Here is a 19,811-nt window from a genome sequence, read left to right as displayed (position 1 = left end):
ATATTCACACAGCTGTTTTTTACTCCTTTAACCATGGACCACATTTAGCTATTTACGTGTTATACTATAATTCAACATTGATAATACCTTCGGAAAATAGCCTCTATCAGAATTGTTCCTTCTGTGATTCACTGATATGATCTCTTTAAAATTGCTTTACAAGTGTTTCTTTGGATTATACAAGGGAATCACATGATACCCTCACTCACAGAGACTGAGGGGGAAATCTTTTAATTTACCTGGTTAGGGGAATCCTCCACCCATACTAGATCCTGCCCTCAACTTCTACTAAGCAAAGGAAGGCCTCAACTGAAGTGCAAGGAGAAACAGGAGAGTTAATGCCCCCAGGCCTGAGTCCATGAATATTTTTAAGGGACATTATAATTACAAGTGATTTCTGCCTCCAGATTTCCCGGGTAGAGGACCTCCCACCACAAGATAAAGAAAACTCAACCTCTGATATGCTCTGGTCCTAAGTAGCTGCAGTTCCCAAAATGGGCAAGACATCCATGAAAACCCAAATTTATAGCACAAATTCAGACTCTTAACTCTTAAGATGAGGACTCTAAGTGTCGTAAATTCCACCCCAACCCCACACTTTGGATGTCCTTCTTTAAATCTCAAACTACCTCAGTAAACAACAGAATCTGTCAGTTAGTGTATTAGAGACCTGTCTTTGCTTGAATAGCGGAGAGTGATGCTGTCAAAGAAAGTCTAGTTTGTAAAATGATGCTCATTTGGAATAGTGTGGTTTCTATCACAGCCATCCTTAGTAAGCAAAGAGAGCTCGTTTAAGCCAGCAGCAGTAAGCAAAAAGAGGCGATCCAACGATACAACTGGAGTTTTAACCTGTTTTTAAACATGCGTGCAGAGTTACAGCTCATCACATGGTAGTCCACGGTGATTTTATTTATAAAATGAAGGAAATCAGAAGGTTTCATAGTGAAATTTCGAGATTTGTTTTCTTCATGTCTCAGAAAATAAAGCGACCCTCTTTTTTGGAGTTTGTTGCTCTGTGTCCCTTGTACACATGGCATTGGCGCCCCTTTCAAGGAGCTACAAGAACCTGCATAAGAGGAAGGGCTGGAGAGCAGGAAGGGGCCAAACATGAGCCACCTCTGCTCTTGCTGCCACTGCTATGGCCATAAGTCAGAAAGCTGCCCCCTCTGTACGCGGCTCATAACTGGACAAGTTCATGTTCCTTGATCTGGTAAGAACACTTCAAAATAACAATCTTTGTCCGCCAGTAGAAAGTGGACTAGGAAGCACTGCCAGCTTCTGCATTAGGATAGCGTCTCGGAAGTCAACATGCTGTATGATCCCATAGGGAGTCCCACAGAAACCTCCAGATACCCAGTTTTAGGAGTCGCAGCAAATGCTAGAAACAGCAACTGCATCTCTGTCTTCTAAATGCTGCTGTAAGACCCTCATAAAATGCCATCCCGGCCCCTCCCCAACCCCGCTCACTCCTCACCCACCAAATGCTTCCTAACGCCCTGAACCTCTCTTGTGGCATTTATCACCTTGTACTTTATATGACAGATATTTATGCATGTATCTCATCTGGGGATCCCAACCCGAAATCCCCTGCACGTGGAGCTACACACACAATAAATACGTATTGACTCAGTTCAGTGCCCTCCAAGCAGTCTGCGCCTCGAGCGAGCACTTGAGCTGCCCCGGGGAAGACCATCCGCTCAGCCACGGCATGGCAGGCTCTCAAATATGCTCCCTTTGCATGGGGCCAAAAGGTCTCTAAATCAATACAATTTTTGAATGAATGAATTTTGAATGAATTCTTACATAGTGTTTTGTTTATTCTGACAAATACCTATTGGGCAGTAACAGGGCATTTGGCTCTCTGAGCATAAAAGAACGCCTATTCTTATGAGAAACAAAAACTCCCAACCAAAGAAATGCAGTGTGGAAAGTGCTGGAAACATAGTTGCTAGAAAAGACGGAGTCTTTGAAGAAAGGAGGGGCTCAGTTTTGCCTGATGGCTAGATTAGGTCCACAGTCCTCAAACCAGGGTCAAGTCCTGCCGGGTGGGTCCTGGGCGGCTTCTGGGAGTCTCGGGTCAGGTGGCTGAGTGTGAAGCAGCCGGTTGGGTGTACGAACCAGAATGACTGGTGTCTTCCCCTTTTGACTCCTGAACCTCGAAAAGCTTCTATACCCCCTTAGCCCCCATATAGCTATATGCAGCTGCTTCTGTAAATTGGGATTCCTTTTTTTAATGGCTTCTAAATGATATAGGAGCACTTAGCAAAAATCTAAGATCAATTGATTTGGAATAAAGTCTGAATGCAGCCATATAGGCATAGCAAAATTCTGGTTATGAATAAAACTTCATCTTAGATGATGATGGTAAAACTCTCTCCATCTAATATTCCCACATCGACTCATTCGACAAACATGCATGGAGAACCCAGTATGGGACAGGAGTCAGAGTCACAGCCTCTGGCTCCCAGTAACGCCCCTACACACCCTCTACCAGCCGCAGGACCCCAAACTCAGCAAAGGGTCTGACAGCACTCTTCGCATAATGATGTTTACCAAGCATCCAGGGACCACAAGTTGAAAACCAAAGTGAAGCAGAGAAATGAGATGTCGTGGATAATCCAGTCGAGAATAGTATTTGGCAAGGGCAGGGCCTAAACTTCCCCCATCATCTGAATCACTGACGCCCTCTTTACGCTGACCATAGTGTGCTAGGCATTTTTGAGAAGCACTAGGACAAATAAAACTAATAATTCCTACTCACCAGGAGAAGAACAAATCCCAGATCCTCTTGTTTTCAATATGGTTTTAAAAATCTAAAGTAGGACCAGATTTGCAAAGTGTTAAGTATAATGATCCAAGAATCAGCTTTTATAATACATCTTACTTACGTGAGGTTTTCTTCCTTTTTCCTAATGAACATTTACCAATTGCATTTCTTCGTATTAAGGTCATTATTTGAGGAGCACCTGGGTGGCTCAGTGGGTTAGATCTCTGCCCTCAGGTCATGATCTCAGGGTCCTGGGATGGAGCCTTGCATCAGGCTCTCTGCTCAGCAGGGAGACTGCTTCCCCCTCTCCTGCCTGCCTCTCTGCCTATTTGTGATCTTTCTCTCTTTGTCAAATAAATAAATAAAATCTTTTTAAAAATAAAGTTACTATTTGAGAGTTATGTTATAATCAATAGCCAATGACATAATAGTTTAGATTATGACTAATGAATTTTTCTCTATTCAAGAATTTATTGAGTACTTACTATGTGCCAGGCCTAGGAGATACAAAGTCTTAAGTTGCAGGCATCAGAAAGGGCCACATCTAAGAAATAATTATCCAGAGTAATAAATGCAGCCATGTGAGTATGTCACATAAAGAGCAGTCAGAGTACGTGGCCACCTCCACGGGAAGGAAGGAGTTAGCAAAGGCTTTGAAAATGAAGTGTTCACTGGGTTGCAGAGGAAAAGACAGGCTGTAAGCATCCACGGAGTGCTGACAGACAATATATTATCACCATCTGAGCTCATATCGTACCACATAGAGTCCAAGTTGAAAGGTGCCTTATAGGTCTTCTGCTCCGGCAGCCCAGGCAGAAAATCCCTGACAGGGAAGCAGGGTGACAGGTGCATTGGTTTTCGAGTTGTGCTGTGGGACCTGGCTGCAGGTTCTCCTCCCGGGGTAGGGGTGAGAGGCAGAATGAAAGTGCCTGGGGCACCTGCTCTTCCTGTCTATTTATTTTATGGATTAGTTTCCATAAGTTCTCACTGGAGGAAAAAAGAATGCAGTCCCACAGCCGAAAACCACTGGCAGAGTAAAAGAGCAGAGGCCTCTGGGTAGGCCCGTATTCGTGTGCTTAGGCAAATGAAATTATTTAACGTAGGAGAAAGTAGCCTGTCAAGTACAATGCACTGAGTACATTCAGATTATTTTTAAATCATTTTATTATTATCTCTTTGGACCTTAGTTCCTTCATTTCAAGAAAAAGAAAATGAGAGTATTTCACCTAGAAATCTCAAGCCCCCTGTAGCTCTACAGTTCTATGAATTTGAGTTGATCTGCCTTCTCTTGACTGTTTCTGAGGACAAACATGCCTTTTCAGCATGCTCCTGTCCGTTGCTTTGGAAGAGACTTAATGCTGGAATTAGAGCATCTTGTTTTGTGAGTAATAACTAGTCATGGGTTTTATAAATTGCAAACACTGGTGCACAAAGCCGAAACCACCTCGTTTATAGGATACGGACATTGCAGAAGCTAGCGATGGGTTTTTTGTTACGCATATGCCCGAAGTCAGATGCTTCAAATGTTGCTTTTAATGAAATATTTATGTTCTTTTGGTAGCCAGAAGTGCAACTTGCTGAAGGCTTTGATGTGTTCATGCCTAAATCACAGCTGGACTCTATATTGTCAAACTACACTCGCTCAGGAAGCCTTCTGTTTAGAAAGCTGGTGTGTGCATTTTTTGATGACAAGACTTTGGCTAACTCCTTACCCAATGGGAAGAGGAAAAGAGGACTCAATGACAACCGGAAAGGACTAGACCAAAATATTGTGGGTGCAATCAAAGGTTGGTGTGCGTCATTTCATTTTATGGGTTCTTTGTTAAGCTTTGCCTTCATTTCATAAAGATGCAGTGGAACCTGTAGTCACGTAGCTAGAGGCCACTTTAATTTGCCCTTGGCAATTTACACACCGGTGTGGCTTCGGGGTATGAGCTCTGTAACTCAGCACCCCAAATATCACCAGAATTTGGTATTTGAAGGAGAGGCTGGCTTGTTAAAATTGTGATTTCAGAGCCAGTTTGTTCTGCTACGGAACCAAGAAGTTTTTCCCTAAGTGTTTAAGAAGAAAGTATCTTTCCTCTTAGTAATTTCTAACTTAGAACTTCATCAAAATATGATTTTGACTTCAATTTTTAGTTGAAAGGATAAAACTATGATGTTTTTTGGAAAATAAAGGAAAACAGTTCCTTCCAAAGTTCGGAAGTTGCTTCACATACATAGGTCATGGCTTCTAGAGTAAAGACATTTTAAATTGAAATTGAAAAGTGAAGCCAAACCCTGTGCATCTGCACCCATTCCTGGCCTGCTCTGCTCCCTCTGGTTCTGTGCGTGGAGTCACGTGAGTTATGTGCAGAGAAAACTGTGAGTCTCTCCCCCTCGGCACCGTGCACACACACCCGAGCTCCACACGCGACAGTAGGCGTGCAGGCGCCTGTGTGAGTAGCTTTTCATTTATATCCAGGTCTGCATCCTAAACCCATTTCTTCACTTTAAAAAGTCCTTATGTAGAACTCTGATAAATGTAATTTTATGTAATAGAAGTCCTTAAGCGTTATTTTCAAAAAAGAACGTAAATGAATTCTCAAATATAAACACAACTACCATGAAAATGGCATTTGAGATCAGGCCTTAATTTACACTTGAATTGCTGATAAGGACGTTCTTCATCGTTCTGGGGTTGCAGCCTGGGACTGGACGCGGAGTGCTTTCCTCCCCACTCCTGCTCCCCGTTATCTTGTGAAATGAGTAAATGAATTTAATAGTGCTTAAAGGATACTTGGAAACCCGCAATTAACTTTACAAAATAATGTGACTTTTAAATGGAGTTAGCAAGTACCCAACAGCCTTTTTCATGGCCAGAAGGACACAAGCGTTGACTAACAGAAAATTTCTCATTCTCTGACAGAAATTTTTTCACTTAAAGTGACAGTTGAGTTGTATTAAATAGGAAAAGCTACAGAGATACTACAATCTGTGTCATTTCTGAAAAGAATGATTCAGCCTGAAGTGACACTAAAAACTAGATTACTGAATTTGAAAAACGGTCAGTGATGTAACTGAGACCAGCTAAAGTCAGGAAGGGTCCCATTTCCATTTAATGTGGCTGGAGCCTTCTAGAAACATGAAGGTCAAGGTTGATGACACTTTTCATGCTGAAGCTTTTAAACACATTGAAATGTCACCAGGAATAGTTTTAATTTTCTTTTTTCAGGACAGTGTATAACAGTATGAAAGAATTTAGAAATTAGGGAACTGGAAGTGACCATGTTCCATTTTAATGACAGTAGAGGAGTTACCCTAATGATAGATGGTGATGAAATATGTCATTACAAGTAGTGATAGGGTTTATTCTACCATTTTCACTTGAGACTGGTCATCATACGATAGTTTGAAAAGCATATTACACAGAGAAATAAAGAATATGCCTTCATTTTCTTCATAGCCCTCCTCTTTAGCTAGAAATAACAATTGTAACAAGGCTTCTGCTCCTAATTTCAATAAAGCAGATTATTCAAATCAAGGAAATTAAATATTCTATATACTTTTGTTGTTGAATTAAATCTGGCATTAAAATTCTATTAAAACAACAAGAACACTTTAAAACAGAGAAATCCAACCATAAGCCACCAACTTAAGTCAACAAATACTATATATTCCCTTGTTTCCTTGCAGTATTTACTCATAAATGTGTGTATTTTGATCTAGATTTTTTCCCCTAGTTACAAAAATAGTACATGCTTGTAAAAATTCCAAACCATAGAAATGTATAGAAAGCTAAAAAGCCTCTGTAGTCACATTCTTCAGAAGTTACTATGTACATTCCTATCTTTTTTCCCCATGAAATCTTTGTTCAGAGTTTGACTCTGGTATCAGATTTGTCTTTCCTACAAGGACATTCTGTTTGTAATGGTCAGCCATCATTTTTACCTGATTTATTCTGGTAATTTCTCATAAGCACCCTGAGGACAAGCTCTGTCTTAAATATTTTTTATTACCTTTGATGCTTCACTAAGCTTTACATATAGTGGGGTTTCCATCAATACACGCTGGATGAGTGGACAGACATGAGTTTTATTTTTTTATCTTGACTTTGGCCTTCATGTATTGACATATGGTTCTTATATGAAATACCCATCTTTATGTCTTCAACCGATTTGAAAGGATTGACATCAAAAGTGTTGTGAATTTCTACCAGTTAATAAAATGCCAGTGGGGGGGGGGGAAGGAAACCCAAATTCAGTATAAATTTAGATACAACTCTCTTAATTCCTTAGTACTTTTTCCTTTACATACATTACCATACTTCCACTAGAAAGTTCATTAATACACATATTATAATTTAAAGAGGTCTTTGCAAGTAGCTAGTAATTGAAGGTCTTATAACTCTCCCTGGCTTTTCTTGCTATTTATTGGTAGAGATAAAAAGGCAAGTTTACTTCCCTAACCTAAGTCTTTTGAATCAGTGTCATCTAGGCAAGTGAAAAAAATGGCTTCTTTATATGTAAGGAGGCAGAACCACTCGTGTCATTGCTGGTGTCTGCCACAGATTTGGACAAGATTTTCCAAATATTAAGTACTGTCCTCCTTCCTCTATCCTTTCAGGGATAATACACCAATACCGTATAAATGCAAAAGTTCTACAACCTAGGAATTTGCAAAGACTGGTCAATTTTATAAGATACTACAACTAAAAATAACAGTAGGGGCTGAATTCTGTTTCAAATGAAGTCATTGGGCTGGTTAAAACAGGAGTGGGGGAAAAAGATAAATGAAAATCTGTAATATGGTTATAAATAAGAACAGACATGGACTGAAGAAGAGTTTGGGTTTTTTTTTTTTAAGATTTTATTTATTTAATTGACAGAGAAACACAGCAAGAGAGGGAACACAGGCAGGGGGAGTGGGAGAGGGAGAAACAGGCTTCCTGAGGAGTAGGGAGCTCGACATGGGACTCGATTCCAAGACCCTGGGATCATGACCTGAGCCGAAGGCAGACGCTTAACGACTGAGCCACCCAGGCGCCCCAGAAGAAGAGTTTATTGTGGGATTATTAACAAGGCTTTTTGTAGTGATAATTAATATTCCCCATGACAGTATCTTGAAACTAAGACGTAAGTCGTTGTAGAGATCACACTTTTCACATATTTTAATCTGTTTTATGGTGGTTAACACTTACTGGTAATTCATTAAAAATTCATTTATAAATATGACCCAAAGTATTAATGATGAAAGGATCTTTAATTAGAAGCATTTACCTGAGCACTTGGAGTTTAACTCTGGAAAGAAGCACCTATGATCTTATTAAGTGGAGCTTTAGATTTTAAGGCTGAGGATAGTTTAGTATCTTGGATTGAATTCAGAACTTACTTCATGGCCAGAACATTGAATAGAGGTCAAGACCCAGGTATGTTCTCTGAAGACCAGCTCATTCTTGCTATATGCCAGGAGACTGTACAGTTTGCCTTAGTGAGCGTTATCTGAACATTGATATAATCCTTGGATCTCCGACTGTGTTCGGAAAATACAGTTACTGTAAAGCAATTTTTAGGACCTGGGTTCTGGTTTTTAATTCAGTTTCATGGTGATTAGTTGAGAACATTTTATTACTATCAAACTCTACTAGATTCTTGAATCTTCTTGCATTCAGAGGAAATTCTGTATGCCTGTCACGTGAAAGACCCCACCAACTGCTCTCAGTTTACTCCCTGCAACACATGAATACACGCTGGCCCCCACCCCCGCGGGCAGTCAGTGCTGACGTTAGCCGTGGGGGTCACAGCCTCCCTGAGAGGGAACCCTCCGCGGCTGGCAGGCCTCCAGAAACTTAACTATGCCTCTAGCAAGAATGGAAAGCCCAACCAGAGTTGGCATCGCCCTCTTAGAGACTCTGCTGAGTTGACCACCAAAACCTCGCATTTTATCCCGGCAACTCTGGGGACTTGAAGGACCCATAGGAGTCCTTTCAGAATACTTCGATTTTCCATTTTATTGCACATCATTCTGCTTTTCACTTGACCTCACAGAGATAGAAATTAATATGGTTGTGGGATTTGCCTCTGATTTATTATTTATTTCTTGATACCTCTGTGCATCCTGAGAACTCTCTGTAAGATCAAGGATGGGCCATCACCTTGGGTGTGAACAGCCTCATGGTGTCGGTGATTTTATCTTCATTTTCAGGAGAGCAAACTGAAGATCTGAGAAACTGAGTAACTAACTTAAGGATAAACCTCAAGTAGAAGGTAGAGCTGGGACTTGGCCCCAGGCCTATCTGGCTCCAGAGCCACTGTCTAGCACAGTCCTTTCCTTCTCCAAGCAGTATCTGAAAGGAAAGAAGAAAGGTGTCCCAACTTTCAATTTCTGCCTGGAAATTTAGCATTTTTGGATCCTTTATAAATTCCTAGGAAGGTGGCTATACTAGTCATTTAAAATGACTAGTCATTTAAAATGACTAGTCGGTTACTGTGTATGCAGAGCACATTCACAGTGAGTTTCTGGGTAAAGGGTAGGGCTATAGCTCAGTTTACTCAGCAACTTCAAGGGCAAGGGCTCCGCTGAAGCTAGTGAGAATCGGTCCCATCATGCTAGGGAAAAGAGAAGTGCGATCCCCTCCCCAAGGAAAAGAGACACTTCTGAGACTCTTCCAGTACATGGAGCTTGGAAGTCACACTGCATGCAAGTAATTTTTCAAAGTTGTCTATAAATTTAATTCTAGCGGAACTGTTTGGCAATTGAAACCAATTGATGAATGCTCTAATTCAAGAATCCTTTTGGAAGATGCATAATCATTTGTTAATTTATCTGTTCATATTTTTACATAACAGATCAGCTTAAAACAGGATAAACTGCATAATATATAACAGCAAAATAACATGTAACAGCTCTATAATTATATCACACACATAGCTGTCCCCGGCTCAGGAACTCTTACGTAGTTGTTATTGAGGTTGTATTTTCCCACTTTTTATGGAGACCCGGTGACAGATAGGCAGTATTGAATCTTGGCCTTTCTATGCAGAGAGCCCTATATTCAACCCCTTCTATAGCGAGTCTCACATTTTAGTATGCATCAGGATCACCTGAAGTATTTTGAACCGAAATTCAGATTTCTGGGTGCCCTCCTCAGAGACTAATTCAGTAGGTGTAGGGTAGTCCCAGAAATCTGACTTTGGACAAGCAACAGCGGGTCACGGTGACGTAGGTGGTGTCAGACCACCCTTGGGAAGCCACGCCATGGAACTCCTGATGCTGATGGCAGATTCTAACATACGAGCCACCCTGTGAAACTCGGTCTCCTTCTTCTGTTCTTCAAGAACAGCCCTTTTTCTGAAGGCTGCCCTACTTCTGTTCTGGAGCAAATGAGAAAATAGCATATGTCAAGGCTCTCGTCCTTTGAACCTCTGGGGCTAGGAATTACTTATATCCGTTGTGTTGCATGAGGGTCCTGCTTTCAGACATGCCTGCACCTGAATAATGGCCTCGTTTATCACTGGCAGAAAGGCCTTTCCAGACATCACCACAACTCTCACATCTGGATCACTAAACAAATGCTGTATAGTCTTCTGTATGGCCTTCTCAGTAAAGGCTTGAAGAAAGCGTCCTCTCTGTTGTTGGCAAGCTCACGGCCAGTCTCCTCGATTGCGAGTTTGGTGCACTCGGTGTAGCCAACTTCTTCACCATGTATGACAGCAAAACTGTGGTCCTGGCTGCTTCTCCAGTACCGGGTCAGTCACGAGAATGCCAAAACCTCTACAGTAGCACCCACTACTGAATGGAGGGAGAGCACGGAGGAGGGACAGCCCCGAAAAAGAAGGCCTCGCAGAATAGGTGACTCTGAACTAGACCGTGAAGGATGAGAAGTGGATCAAATGCAAGCGGGGTGGAGAAGGTTAGCTGCAGGACAAGTTCAAGGAGGCCGAAATTAAATAAAACACTGGATGGAAGCCTTTTGCCCCCAGAACTGTTTAAAGTCTGTTCTGAGTTGTTGGGCCTTGAGTCCTCACTGACCTGTTTTCCTTGAAGTGTTTAAACTCTGTGAATGTAGCTGCCAGGGAAACACTCCCCAGGGGTTTCCGGCCCAAGCTGTACTTCTAGACGTTTCTTCCCAAGCTTCTGACTGTCTCCCTGTCAGACCTGAGGAGTCAGAATTTGGGGGGTTGTGGCCACAGCAAGTCAGAATTCTGTCCCTCCTTTGTCACCGGTCTTCCATAAGCTCAACAAAGGAATCTTGCCTACCTCAGAATTCCAGATCCATCTGCTTGCTACATAAGGAGCAAGTGGAAATGGAGAGATATTTCTTAAGAAGGTTGCAGCTTCTCGTGGCTCTTTATTCAGCCTCTCACAGAATGGACAGGAAACAGCTGTGGGCTAACCCACAAGGATCCAACTCCAACTCCCAGTCACTGAATTCTTACAAAACCCACATTTTAACACCTGGGTTGACAAAAAAAGCCTCCTGTCAAAAGAGATAAGTTTCTGTGGCCCAAAGAGGGCCACTCCAGCGTGACTGTGCATTGCACAACATTACAGGCAACCTTCCCATTGTTGACTTTGCCGATTTGTCTCTTCATTATGACAGTTTCCTGGCAGGCACAAGTAAAACGTCCTGAGGAAGGGGTGCCTTCCTGGTTTGCACGGCGGCACCGTATGGCCCAACCATGGCCCCGGAAATAGAAAGCGGTGTTTTCATGGCCTGTCATCTTTTTTTGCATGGATTCCTCAATGACGTAGCTGATCCAGAGCGCTCACCAGCATCGTAAGGCAACAAAGCTGCATCTCTGTTTTCTTTCCCACTATAGGGGAGCAGACTTGTAGAGGAAGCCCACCGCTGGTCATGTTACACTCCTTGTAGCTTTTCTCCTGGACCTGTCATGGGTGCCAGTGACCTGACACAAGTTCCAGTTCTGTTCCATGAATGGTGGTTGACGATCTCCTACAAGCTATGCCTCCAAAATCTGAGAGACGCAGAAATTGAGACTCGCATGAATTTCTGCCCTAAAGTGTGTGTGCAAACGATTGTGGAATACTTCTAGTCCATGTAGTACCATGCAAAAAAAATTGAGGGTGTATGTCAGCTTCCATTAAGAAATCCCCTTGAAAATCCATAGACCTTCATTTAAAATTGAACTGAAAGTGGCATTGATCTTGGCCACCTTTAAGACATCTTTGTCTAAAAGCAGGCATGGCTGCATCTATCCTGTTAAAAGCACCCTTATAAGAGAGGGAGGCTGCCTCTTGGACTCATCCCGTCTTCCCACGGCTGCTCCTAACACTTAAGTCTCTTGTTACACTGACTGTGTAACCTGGAAAAGGCTCTTCTTTCTTGCACCGGGCTCTTGATGAGATCTTGACGCCTCTCCGTGGCCAGCTTCTGGTAGCTCTCAGAACCTGAACCTCCCCTCACCAACCATGAGCCTTTGGCCCCAGAACAAACCAGTACTCATTAAGTACATCCCTCCCACACCTCTTCATCACCACCCAGACTATCAGTATAGCCACAGGCAACTAAGTGGGGGCCGATTCTGATTATAAATGGGCACAGAAGCCAGGAGCAGATGAGACAGTGGACGGTGGGGACTAAGACATGCAGAACACGCCGGCTTAATCGCAGGGCTTGGGGCCTGGCCTGGCCTCTTTTGAAAGAGTCAGGTGTGTCCTCCTTACCCACACAGCACACCCCTTGAAGGGTAGCATGGGACTTCTGACAATCACACTGTCGGCAGAGACATCAACATTCTTTTTATGTTTGAACGCTCGGAACCCTCTTTGGTGCCTTTTTGCCTTTGCCCCTAATCCTGCCTACTCACCCAGCCCTGTCTGTTCTCTCTGTCCTCACTCCCTCATCACTGGGAAAATCCTAATCCAGCCATGCATCATCTTGGCTTTGATGGTCTGGAAAAAGATCTCTGTAAATATCCTCCTGCCCTGCCTTTTCCCCTCCAGTTCCTGCTGTATTAGCATGTGGCCAAGTAACATTTACTTATAAACCCAAATTTCCTACCATTTCCCCACCTAACCCGTCTTTGCCCGTTAAGTCCAAACTCTGGCCTCTTCCAGACTCGCCATTACTGGAGTTCTCTCTCACAACTACGTGTCCCAGTGTCCCTTCCTACCAGGTGAGCCAGCCCAGCATTGACACTGTTCCCCAGGGGTCACGTTCTCATCATGGACTCTGAGTTATGCTGGGTTCTGGGACTGCCACGCTCTTCTCTCTTTAGACCAATCCAGCGCTTCATGGTCTGGCCACATCTCACGATCTCTACCATGAGACTTTCCCCAGTGTCCCAGCCTGCCCTGATTTCTCCTTTCTCTGCATTCCTGTCGCACATGTTACCTTTGCGTAGTTTACCCATAAATCTCAACCCTTTGCTTTGCCACTCATGGTTTATGTGGAAGATGACAGTATCATTTATTTCCCAAACCATGTTGCTTTGGAGAGTGAAGAGGGGGCTCTCAATCATTTCACCAGGAAAACAGGCATTTTGAACTGTCCTGGACAAAGCAGGATATGTGGCCATCCTACTTACGCTCGCACCTCTTGTCTTCTCAACAAGACTGCAAGCCCCGTGGGGCAGAGACCACGTTCTAGATTTGCTTTGCATGCTCCCCGGCGTGTGACACAGTGCCACCCACATAATCCATGATGAATAAATAGAGGAAGGAAGGAAAAAGGGATGGAAGGAATGAGGCAGTCAAGGTCTCTTCAAGGAAAAAGATGGTTTCTTTTTTTTTTTTTTTTAAGATTTTATTTATTTATTTGACAGAGATCACAAGTAGGCCGAGAGACAGGCAGAGAGAGAAGAGGAAGCAGGCTCCCTACAGAGCAGACAGCCCGATGTGGGGCTCAATCCCAGGACCCTGGGATCGTGACCTGAGCCGAAGGCAGATGCTTTAACCCACTGAGCCACCCAGGCGCCCCTAAAAAGGTGGTTTCTTAAAAATGCCAACACAGCTCCACTACATTGGAGGCACACAGGGCACGAATAATGGGAGAACTACACAGCTTCTCCATGAACCCTCAGAGGAGGGCAGCTGAAATTCCAGAAGGCAGAATGTAAGTCTGCAGATGAGAAGAGACGCCAACCGACAAGTCAAGTTGTGCACCACAGTCGAGGCTGGTAGAAATCTCGTCAGCCAGAAGCATCACGATGACCCTGAATGTCAAACCCGCTTTGTCCAGTGGAGACCTGGAAATCCCTGACTTGTCAAGTGTCATAGAGCAGCCTCCTCGGTCTGCTGCATGGAAGGAGCAGAGTGTCATGCCTTCCTTCATACCGGAGAACAGTCCTCTTCAAATGTTACGTATAATAATGGTATTGTGGGACTGTGATGGAAACAAACCCCATCGTGGAACCCAACAGCCGGCTCAGTGTGCTAGTTCCTGTCTTTGCCATCTCAAGTCTTCTGGAAACCTGAGTGTGCTTACCCATCCATGTGTGTTTTTTAGCACTCACCATCATGGCAACGTGGTGCCTCAAAGACAGTATCAAAGAAAAGAGAACTTTTATATTGTCAGCCTCAAAATGGGAGCCCCAAAATTCTCCTTTAGCAGATCTCCATTAGAGGAGGTGGTTATCACCATTAAGAAAGAACAGGAAACAAAAGCCTCTGAGGCACTGGCCTACCCAAACCCCAGCATCGTCACCCTGAAGTCACACCACCATACCACACACCCCACACAACGCCCACAGGCCAGTAGCGGCAGGGATGGTGGCAAGCGTCCTGATCCAGTGACCTGATCCTCGTAGGTGAGGCCCTGTCACTACCACTGCCCTCCTAGCTCATCACTCTTATTATTCCCCCCCTTAGCCATCTCTGAGTATAGGTGGTTGTGAGGACCAGGACAGTACCTGAACTTCCAGAATGTTCCCTAACTTACTCTGGTACTGTGGGTATTTTAGCTTCCAGATTTACCGGCCAGGGCATGAACTCAGCACCTCGTGGAATGACTTCAAAAGTTCATATTGCATGAAACCTTAGTTTATACTTTATTTTTATTTTTTTAAGATCTTATTCATTAGAGAGTGAGAGAGAGCACAAGCAGGGGGAGGAGGCAGTTCCACTAAGTAGGGAACCCGATACCGGGCTTGATCCCAGGACCCTGGGATCATGACCTGAGCCGAAGGCAGATGCTTAATCGACTGAGCCCCCCAGGTGTCCCAGAAACCCTACCTTTAAAAACCGGAAGAAAAAGTCAGTACATTCTCCTCATCATTTACATGCAGAGCCGACAAACACAGCAGCGCCTTGTGCCCCAAAGGTTGGGGAGTGCCTTATGCCACTTGCCTGACTTCTTGAACCGATGGTTCTCTTAGCTATGATCTAGAAAATAAGTGGGTTGTACTATCTCCAAGATGTCTTCCAAGTAGAATTTCTATAAATCTGTGATTTTTCCAGGCATGTTTTCTGTGCCTGAAAAAGGGAGTAAATAGTAAAACCACCATGACATCAAAACTGGTTATTATCCAGACCTTAATATTTCACAGATATAATTTATTCCCTCGAAATATAGCAAACATGTTAAACAAACATGTGTTGTTGGAGCAAGCCAAAGGAAAAGTGTTCATCATAGCTCCCACTAAGTTGTATTATACGTGAGCTCTGCTGAGGGTTCTCTTGAATCGAAGTAAATTTAAGATTAACTTTGTTTAATCTGAGAAACCACTAAAGGCACTTTCTTTTAGACAGAGATGCCATTGTAGCGAAAGGAAGACAAGGGATATTGTTCTTTTCCCCAGACTGTTCTGGCCTCAAATCTTTGAGGATCGCTGTGATTAAACAAGATTGCTCAGACCTCAAAGCCCCACCAGTTTGGGGATCCTGAAAGGAGCATTGTGGGTATAGACCCACTCCTAATGCTGTGATTAAGGTCTTGAAACATTACCTTCTCTTGGGGGGGAAAAAGAAAGGAAGAGGTGTGGGTTGGCTGATTTTTAAAATCTCTGCCAGTTCAGAAAGTCTATGGTTCAGTAATTTTAGTCCACATTCTCAGAAGTAATCCTAGAGAATTAAGTAAATATGACTGGGAATCAATTATGGAAATTACAGCCCCGCACGGGGATCAGCACTAGGGGACAAAGAATACGATGGACATTATGGTCACCATTCTGCTTGACCAGCTGACTCACCTGCAGTCCCCTGCATAGATAATCCAGGAGGACATTCTCATTTCATCACTGAATGCATCATTGTTGGCACTGCTGTATTTTCTTCATTTATTAACTTCAAATATTTCATTTTTTTAAAAGTCATTTTTAGGTGCATTAGTTGATGAACTGTGCTGAATCTTTTGATTAGTTGAAATCCCAAATGAACTTGAGGGCTCCGTGTAATCTCAAGACCTACGGCTGTTTACTGAAGAAATTCTCTAGTTCTTTCAAGTGAAGCCACAGACCTGAGCAAACTTTTTCTCAGGTTTTATTCTTTCACGAACCACTGCCTGACATGGGCCAGCCACCATGTGCGAGGGAGCCGCTATCTCTGCCCTTGCCAAGTGCAGAGTCTCACTGATCACTACATGCTGTAATTCTGAAAACCACTGGTTAAGGAGCTCAGGGGGCCCTTGGCTGAGAAGGTCACATTTATTTCAGCTGAGAGCCCAGAGGGGCGGGTGACTGACGCCTTCCCCTGCTGCTTGGGGCAGGCAAAGTACTGAGTCTTCTCTGTGATCCCCCCTTCGCCAACAGAGAGTGGATATAGGCAGCAGACTTGAGATCCCGTCAGAACTGACGATGTCCCAGCATTGTCCTAGGAGAAACTCTGATTGATTCATAGGCATTTGTACCCATTAGCAGTGGTCGTTAGGCCAGAAGTAGAAATAGTAGCATTCTTCTTCATCTTAAGTATGTTGAAGACATTTTCCAAGATTCATTTTCTCTCCACCGTACCCCTGAGGTTTAAAACAGATGTTATATTTACTGCATACCCACCCTTTTTTTTAATTAAGAGTCAAAATGTTCGGGGCGCCTGGGGGGCTCAGTCAGTTTAGCATCCAACTCTTGATTCTGGCTCAGGTCATGATCTCAGGGTCCTGAGATCAAGCCCTGCCTTGGGGCTATGCACTGGGGGTGAAGCCTGCCTTAGATTCTCTCTCTCTCTCCCTCTCCCTCTGCACCTCCCCCTCCTTAACAAAAATTAATAAAAATATTCTTCTACCATCTCCTTTCTTTCTCCCTCCCACTCCAGAGTAACCCGAAGTTGGTGTGAATCTTTTTCCCTTATGTTTTTCCACATTACTGCTTAAGTGTGTGTCCATAAATCACCCGCACTACTGTCTTGGGAATTTATGAATCCACACACACAGCCTTATACTGTACTTTTGCAACTTTGTGAGTTTTTTTTTTTTAAGATTTATCCATATCGGGGACGCCTGGGTGGCTCAGTTGGTTAAGCAGCTGCCTTCGGCTCAGGTCATGATCCCAGCGTCCTGGGCTCCTTGCTCAGCAGGGAGCCTGCTTCTCCCTCTGCCTCTGCCTGCCATTCTGTCTGCCTGTGCTCGCTCTCTCCCCCTCTCTCTCTCTGATAAATAAATAAAATCTTAAAAAAAAAGATTTATCCATATCGATACATTATAAATACATTATAAATCTCGTTGATTCAGTTTAACCACTAACCATCCTATCAACACAGTGATTTTTTTTTTCTGCAGTCTTCTGTTAAGGGTTAGTTAGGCTGGCGACAGTCCCCTTTGTGTTTCCTGTGGCTCATGTGGGCGTATCTCTGGGGGACACACCAGGGAGCAGAACGGAGGACACGAGCGTCTTCAGCTTCATTAAGCATTTTGCCAAATGGCTCTTTCATGTGACACATCACTTACATATCCCCCAGCAACAAATAAGAAATCCTGTTTTGCCTCATTCTTGCCAACTTGTGGTACTAACAAGCTTTACTCTTTGCCTGTCTGATTGGTCTTAAGCGGTACCTCAGTGGTGGATTCCCTGATTACGAACGTTGACCATCCTTTCCTACTCACCACTCTTTGGTTATTTTTCCCTCTGTGAATTTCCATCCTTTTTCTGTCTCTCCAATAGGCTATTGTGTTCTTGTTGACTTCTATGAATTCTTCTGTCAGTTGCACATGTTACAAATGTTTTCTTCTTATTTTCTCACCTGTGAAAACTCTGTCTCTGACCACTTACCACACCAAAGTTGAGATCTAACAACCAGATAGACTACTTTATGCCTTTTTTTTTTTTTTTTTTTGGATGGCTGTTTTAAGAAATTTTTCCTACCATGATAACATATAATGATATTCCTACTTTTTTTCCCAACCAAGTTTTAAAGTTTTATCTTTTCCGTTTGGATCTTTCATCCCCTTAGAATTTTCTTTTGCCTAAAACGTGAGGGAAGGATTTAATTTGTTTATCTCTCTGGGCAATCATCATTTAAACACCATCCTCTTTTTTTTACCTGGATTGTAATTGCCCCTCAGTCCTATACCAAGCTCGCACTTTACCTGTTTACACTTGGTCTTTTGTCTGCCTCTGAGCCAGTCCTACAGTTTTCATTAGTTTGGCATTGCAGGAGCACCTAGTATCTCAGAGCTTATGCCCTCCCTTCCCCTTCCTCCCCTCCCCGCATCCCCTCTCCCTCCTCCCTTCTGCTCTCAGCGCTCTTCTTCCTCAGCTACAGCCTGTAGTAATTCTTCGAGGGTCTGTGTGGTACGTTGCTGCAGTCTCTGTTCTGACCATTTCCCTATTTCACCCTTACTGTTGAATGGTGGGCAGTCCAGTGGGGCACTGTGCTCTAGCCTGAGGGCGGCTTTTACAGAGCAATTTGAAAACATCCCATGTTCTTCAAAATTTGGTTGCTATTGTTGATCTATTGTTCTTCCGTAGATAATCTTTTTCCGTCTAGTGGCTTTTAAGGTCTCTTTGCCTTGGTATTCTCTGTTTTCTCTGTCTAGGTATATATTCTTATGAATGTGCTTGGTTGCCTAATTTGTAACTGTAATGGTAATGGTAGGGTTTGGTGGTCATTCATGTGTAATTGGTGGTGAATTAAGAATCAGGTTTTAACTTGGGGCATCTGGGTGGCTCAGTCAGTTGGGCGTCTTGACTCTTGGTTCCAGCTCAGGTCTTGATCTCAGGGTCGTGAGTTTGAAGAGAGGGAGAAAAAAAAAAAAAAAAAGGAGGGACGCCTGGGTGGCTTAGTCAGTTAAGTGGCTAAGCATCATGGTGGCTTCGGCTCAGGTCATGGTCCCAGTGTCCGGGGATTGAGTCTGCATCGGGCTCCTCTTTCTGCTTGTCTCTCTTTCTCTCTCCCTGACAAATAAATAAATAAAATCTTTTAAAAAAAAAAGAAGAAAAAGAAAAACCAGACTTCAATGTGTATAAAATGTTCTCTTCAAGAAGGCTCTTTTGGTCTCAAAACACAGTGTCACTAACACTCCCTTAGGAAGAAGCTAAGTTTTGCAAGGCTGCAAAATAGACACGCTGTTGACTGCCTGCATGCTGCCTCCCTTGCTTCCAAGCGACACTTGTCAGTCTCTCTGTCTCCCTTCTCTCTGCACATCTGCTCCTTCTCCTCCTTCCCAGCTGGCTTCCTCCCCTTGCTTCCTTCCCCTGTCCCACCCCACCCCCTTGTGGTTTGCAAGGTGTGTTAGGGCCACTTGCACCATGAGGTCTCGGCTTTACCTATTACTGCTCAAGCCCTCGGCCTCTCCTTGCTTGCTATTCTGAGAAGCTCATCCTTTTCTGCTGTCTGTGGTCAAGCGCCCGCCACTGCTGTGACTGAGCTGAGGGCGCAGGTAAGAAACATTCCTGCCCACTTCAGCAGCAGGGGTCGGGGGCATGGGGCGGTTTTCCAGAGGCATCTTTGAGCTTGGCCAGCCCCACACCATCCAGGTAGCTTTGCTTCAAGTCAAACCTTCTGTTGAGCTTTTCATTCCAGCACCTTGATTCCAAGAAGTGAGAGTACTGGGTTATGACAGATGTTCCACATACTAGGAAGGTAATCCCCGCTTACGCACTAATTAATTTCATTGTCGCTTATTGATTAGTTCCTTGTAGGTCTAGACATTGTGAGCTGGTTTCTCAGGCCT

At 43.6% G+C, this 19,811-nt stretch overlaps 1 protein-coding gene across 11 annotated transcripts in view; it reads left to right on the top strand.

The window, feature by feature from the left end:
* Window positions 1-19,811, top strand: part of BEND7 (BEN domain containing 7) — an 83,701-nt gene that overhangs the window by 40,316 nt on the left and 23,574 nt on the right. For all 11 annotated transcript variants that reach the window (XR_004287129.1, XR_004287128.1, XM_032349442.1 and 8 more), the window contains one exon: window positions 4,329-4,554. Coding sequence is in view for 9 of the 11 variants with exons in the window: in XM_032349442.1 (XP_032205333.1) it covers window positions 4,329-4,554 (226 nt within the window). In the remaining 2 variants the exon portion in view is untranslated. The remainder of the gene's footprint in view (window positions 1-4,328; window positions 4,555-19,811) is intronic.

The sequence above is a fragment of the Mustela erminea genome, chromosome 6 (assembly GCF_009829155.1).
Source record: "Mustela erminea isolate mMusErm1 chromosome 6, mMusErm1.Pri, whole genome shotgun sequence".
Classification (NCBI taxonomy): Eukaryota; Metazoa; Chordata; class Mammalia; order Carnivora; family Mustelidae; genus Mustela; species Mustela erminea.
The sequence above is the reverse complement of the archived record's forward strand: the minus strand, read 5'-3'. Positions and strand labels throughout refer to the sequence as shown.